This window comes from Nicotiana attenuata, chromosome 6 (genome assembly GCF_001879085.1).
Source record: "Nicotiana attenuata strain UT chromosome 6, NIATTr2, whole genome shotgun sequence".
NCBI classification, from domain to species: Eukaryota; Viridiplantae; Streptophyta; class Magnoliopsida; order Solanales; family Solanaceae; genus Nicotiana; species Nicotiana attenuata.
In genome coordinates this window covers 64076695-64082601 of record NC_031994.1, presented here as the reverse complement: position 1 = coordinate 64082601, position 5907 = coordinate 64076695, and the positions used below count along the sequence as shown (strand labels likewise).

At 35.3% G+C, this 5907-nt stretch overlaps 1 protein-coding gene across 3 annotated transcripts; it reads left to right on the top strand.

The window, feature by feature from the left end:
- Window positions 597–5751, top strand: LOC109227100 (protein ENHANCED DISEASE RESISTANCE 2). Of its 3 annotated transcripts, none has more exons than XM_019392115.1 (3): window positions 597–782; window positions 2988–3950; window positions 5392–5751. In XM_019392115.1, coding segments are annotated over exons 2-3 (948 nt in total). In that variant the 5' UTR covers window positions 597–782; window positions 2988–3003; the 3' UTR covers window positions 5393–5751. The 3 variants fall into 3 exon arrangements, with proteins under 3 accessions (XP_019247660.1, XP_019247661.1, XP_019247662.1); XM_019392116.1 differs by having other exon boundaries at window positions 5159–5751; XM_019392117.1 differs by having other exon boundaries at window positions 2974–3950.

Sequence of the window (5907 nt, the reverse complement as noted above, 5' to 3'; positions counted from 1 at the left end):
GAAAGGATTGTGAATTTTCTGTTATGCCGAGGGTCGGTTATGGTTTCTATCCCTTTTATTATAAATGCTATTCGAACCCTACTGNTTCAGAAGAAGGAAAATGGAGGAATAAGCGGTAGGGAGGGTAAAAAGAACGATGGGGGGTATGGGGATGAGGGGTTAGGAGAGAGAAAGTGAGGATTAGTACTGTCAAATAACGAAGGGCTTAAATTAAGGAGTATAAAATATCACATTAATTATAACCTTAATTAGATATGGTATATAAATGGTAATTTGGTATGCTAAATGTAATTAAGTGAAACCTTAAACATGTAGGGTAAAAAGGTTTTCATAAATGGGATAAGAATGTAAAAAATCCTTTGAACATACATTATCAAAATTCTTAAAATAAAATTTATATTTAAAAATTATATGAAAAGTATAAGTGATCGTAGTTAATAATTAAAAATATTTAAAAAAAAAAAAACTGTATTAATTTCCAAATACCCAAGCTTCGCATTATGCAAATAATTTCAAATGTCAAAAGACAAAAAAAAAAAGTAAATAAAATAAAAAGGAAAGAGAGTCCTCTACATTTAGAATGTTTTCTCTGTCACTTCTTTCACCTTCAATCATCTAGAACAGAAGAGTCACTTTTTGTTCTTTTTCCTGAAATTCTCAAACGACCCCACAACCAAATAAATTTAATTTCTTCTCTTTATTTTGGAGCTTTCCTCCTCCATATTGACAATTCCTTTCCACGATCACACTTCAAACAGAACACCTGATCAAACTCTTTCACGGTATGTTTTTGTTTTTAATTTTCATTAATCCCCCAATTTTATTCTTAGCTTAACAAATTAGTACTTCTTTTAGCTCTGCGTTGTTTATATTAATCATTTCCTGGATGTGTTTATTTGAGTATTATATAAATACAGCTGACAGGTAATGTATAATTGGAAGCATATCAGGAAAAGTGGGATATTATGGTTATTAGAAAATTTAATCCTAGAATTAGATAAAGTGTGCTATATGTAGTGGGTGTTTCTTGGAGAATTGAGATAGTTGATACTATTATTTCCTTTGTCTAAATAATCTATTTGTATTTCTGAGATCCAAACTAACTTTTACCAGGGGATAATATTACAATGGATAGAGATATGATCTTGTACATGTTTTTAAGAATATAAGCCCTAGATAATGTAAAGTTAATATCTTTAAAGGAAATTTTCTGCAATATCTTTAAATCTCTGCTCCAACAGCCAGCTCCCTCAGTAGTGGTATTTGCTGAAATATCACTAATTCCATTCTTAGAAAGTATGGTACTGAAAGACGTAAATTGGATAAGGAAATCCATCTCTGTTGGATGAAGTTTCAAAATGGATTCATTTTCTTTCAACGAATAAAACTTTTGAAAAAATGAGGGATGTGTTGCGAAGACATTCCAGAAGGTCATCCATCCTAGGAAAACGAATTCGCTTTAGGTTCACATGTTTCCTAAATGGTTTAGATGTGTCGAGTTAACGTGAGAGATAGTAACTTATATATTGTGATCAAAGAAGAAAATACCATTAGTATTACAATTTTGGAATTTTGATCATGTTATTCCTTTTTCTGGGTGGTAAGCTTATGCATCTTATTATGATGCATTAAGCAAGTTTAGGCTTGTATTGCTGTTGCCTTTGTGCTGTATTTTCTTAATTCTTCATGAATCTCTTTCACCTATGTAAAACTTGATCCCCTTTTCTCCCGTTATTAGAGAATGACTTCTACTTTGGAGCCCACATATCAGTTCGGACAGAAGCCATGGCCAGCTGAAAGCAGCCTGAAAAACTGAAGGAAGGGTAGAAAGTAAAGAAAAAAAAATGTAGATATAGAAACTTCTTTTGATGAGCTGGTATCTGGCTAACCTTATTGCGTACATATACAAGTATGTTAATTTTAGCTGGGTAGCTTTAAAGAGCACCTTCGTATTGAAATGATTTGAAATGGAAAAAAGCAGCTTGTAACAGACTGCAACTCTCCTAGACTGCAAATAGCATGCAACCCAACAAGCGAATGTCATTAGCAAACTAGTAAAGATGATATTATAACAATTATGAAGGAACATTGAAGCCTTTTTCTATGAACTTGCATTCCTGTCTCCGGCAGTCAAGGTCAATGTGTGACGAAACCTCCTAAAACCTTTTCTATTCAAGAACGTGCCAGGTAAGAATGCATTCTTAATGGAAAGACTAATTTACACAATTTGAATAGAGGTAAGGTTAGAAGCATGACTATTAGGAAAAAGAATAGGCAGTAGAATACTAGTAAAAACTTGATATAGGTTATCAGATCTAGATCAATGATGATAAAGATGTTAAAGAGAGGACACAACTTAGTGTATAGTTGTTTGGTGCGTGGGGTATAGCAGTGACACTGGTCAGTATTTGTAAAGTTAACTTACTGTGAAATTGAAAGATGTAAAGTTAACTTACCGTGAAATTGAAAGATGTAAACTGTAGCAGTGATATGGCAAGGTTTACCCTTTTGCAGTTGTTCAAGATAGGCAAGTCAGCATATTCAGAATTTTGTTGTGAAAGAAACAGCAATTTCATCAGAAGGATGTAAGTTAATGAAATGTAAAGGGACTGTAAATACTAGTACTATGTTTGGAAAATAGCCTATAATCACCGGCTGTCTCATAATTCAAGACTTTAGGGCTAGAAAACAGTAAGATGATGCAGAGGGATATGTCAAATAAGTGCAGGAGTAGAACATGCGCTTTGATTGTCTATTTTTGTCACAGTTTAGGCATGGCCTGTCTCTTGTACATCTTATGTTCCTAATGGCACTTATCTGTTAAATTGTTCACTCTTTCTGAATTTGTTATTGAGAACTCTAAGTTTGAAGGGAGCTACTCTCCAGTTTTTTACATTGTAGCAACTTTGAAGTAATATTTTTGGTATATCGATTCTACATCTTGGTAATAAATTCATCTAATCATAAACTAAGGTGGTGTCGTACAGATAGTTTTCGTTGCATATGGCCAATCTTGATGGTGATGATGAACCTGAATGGATAAAGAGGGTGAAATCAGAAGGTGCCGTTCCTCTTCTGGAACCAGATAACTGCTCAAATGGTTGGGCTTCTCCACCAGGGAATAGTTTCATGGTAAGAGGTCCAGAATACTTTTTAACAAAGGGTAAAGTTCGTGGGGGTGAGTTTCTTCTAAAACCTCTTGGTTTTGACTGGATTAAAGGTCCCAAAAAGATTTCTGGTCTCCTGAATAGTCCAACACACCGTATCAGCAGGGCTCTTCAAGAGGAAAATCCAACTGGTTGCAAACCCTTTGTTTGGGCTTTCAACTTGCAAGTTCCTAGTAAGGAAAATTATAGTGCCGTTGCATATTTTGTGGGTCTTGAGCCTGTCCCCGAAGGGTCTTTAATGGAGCAGTTCTTGAAAGGGGATGATGCATTTAGAACTAGAAGGCTTAAATTGATAGCAAATGTTGTTAAAGGACCTTGGATTGTAAGAAAGGCAGTTGGGGAGCAAGCTATATGCGTAATTGGCCGTGCGCTGACATGTAACTACTGTATAGCAGATGACTTCATAGAAGTAGATATTGATATTGGATCTTCCGTGATAGCAAATGCAATTGTTCATCTCGCATTTAATTATCTATCAACTCTTACTGTTGATTTAGCTTTCCTTATTGAGAGCCAAACTCAATCAGAACTACCAGAACGCATTTTAGGAGCTGTAAGATTTTCAGAGCTGAAAACCACTTCAGCACAGCCAGTTGAAATGCCATGTGATGGGAACATGGGAGAGTTGCCGCCTTCTTTCTCTTCAAGGTTATGGAAATCGTTTGGGCACAGTTTTTCTCACCGTGTTCAGACAGATGCTCAAGATGGTAGCTCCAACTCCAGCTCATCACATGTAGAGGGGGCTGTTGATAGTGGGATGTCCGAAGAAGATACAAAAAAATAGTAAGTGATCTTAGACTTTAAGAACGCTTTATCAAATAGCTGACATGAAAGAAACTGGAGTTTTCCTTCCTCATGTTAGTTTTACTTTTTCTGTTTTAAAATTGACTACATTTCGGGATCCCCCACCCCCCACCACACCATCACCAACAAACAACAACAACAAAAATGCAAAAGCCTGTTTCATGGCTGAATTTTGAATTCTGAGTTCATGTTTTCCTTTATTTAGAAACTCACCATGGTAATAACATCTTTTTGACATTGCAAAGCATGGCAACTACTAAGAGTTTGGCAAATCCCGGTTTGATCTAATTTATCAACAGTGAAATTGGTCTATTAGTTTTTATTTTTATTTTGTGTGCGAGGGTGTGGGGGAAACGTCTACATCCTTCCTCGGTTTAACAAAAAAAAAGCACAAACAGAGAATCACACAAAAGTTTTTGGTTTAATTCCATGTTATATAATGTTCCCAATTTTTACTCTTCCTGAGAATTTTCCTCCAGTTAGTTAAAGCTTCTTGAATGGTAGTTATGATTTCTTTTAGCAAAGCTGTTACTAGTTTCCCTTTGTTCTGGATTTCCTCTGATTGTTTTTCCCCTCCATAGCAATATAGTTTAAGATAGTTTTCTCTGAAGTGTGGATTCTTAAGTTGATGTTGTCTATGAAGCTTTAAACTCGTTTGATCATGGTTTTAGAGATCACGTTCAAAATGAATTCCTTTGACCCGTTATGCATCCAGAGTAGATTTTACATATCTTATATTTCTCCTCTTCTTCGTTCACACCGCTCTTCTTTTGAACCCAAAGAATGCTTTTAATCATTTGAGATGCTTCCCCCTTATATAGTGCCAATGGTTGTAGTAACTGGCATATCAGTTTTGTAAATGACTCCTAATTAAGGATATAAACAATGAGTTCAAACTTCAACCATGACTAGGTATATGTACTAGGCTTTTCTGCCTATTTCAGTGTTGGCTATCCTTCAAGTGTCACTCTTCCAACATATGCTGCATCTAAAATCCACAGAAAATGTTATAATTTGCAAATGTCTTTCTAATAAATATGTTAACGCAGCATCATGTTACATTTTCTCTGAGAAAGATTTTGTTTTTTTATTTCATTGTTTAAGCATGCATATGGAGCTCGTGTATTATTGCTGGCGTTCTGCTGAAACTACTTTCTTTTTTCTTTTTTCTTTTTTCTTTTCTCCAGACACCAAGATTAGGGTTTTCTCTCGGATCGTGTCCTCTTTCCAATGAAGACAACATTGTCATTTTCCTTGCAATATATCCCTTGCTCTCTGTGTTCTTCATTAAACAGTTCCCTCCTTGTATTCTTTCTTGGATGTTTGAGATGAAGGCTGTTACTCAAGTTATATGCATCAAATATCCGCTCATGTTCTTACTGCATATACTGATACGTTTCTTAATATTTGAACACTGCAGACCTCAACACTGTAAATTCGACGAATTTCTTGAAAGGTTCTATGGCTTCAGGCGTGAGGAATCTTACTATTAGTCTCTTGTTGCTTGTGATGGCTAACCAATATTTGTGGCAGTAGAATTATATACTACAAACAGATGCATACAGCTCTGGGGCAAATTTAGCGACACGGAACTGCAGTAACATTCTTCGGCTGTATTGGCCTCTACCATTTTCTCATTTCTTTCTGAAAACCCACTTCTTCACCAGCTGCTCATTCACTTGTATTCTTGATATTGATTTTTCTTTGCTTATATCGATTGCTCGGCAACAATAGGATACTAATTTGAAGGGGTTTGATCGGTCATACATTGTTTCTTTTCCATTCTTTTTTCTCTTCAGCAACCCCATATTGTTTGATGTAAGGAAATACAATCTTTTATTGAAAATGTAGGGATAGAACAGCTATATTTGCCAGAAGAAAGAAATACAAAAAGAGAAGAAAAACAAAGAGAGAAACCAAATACAGTAAATACTCT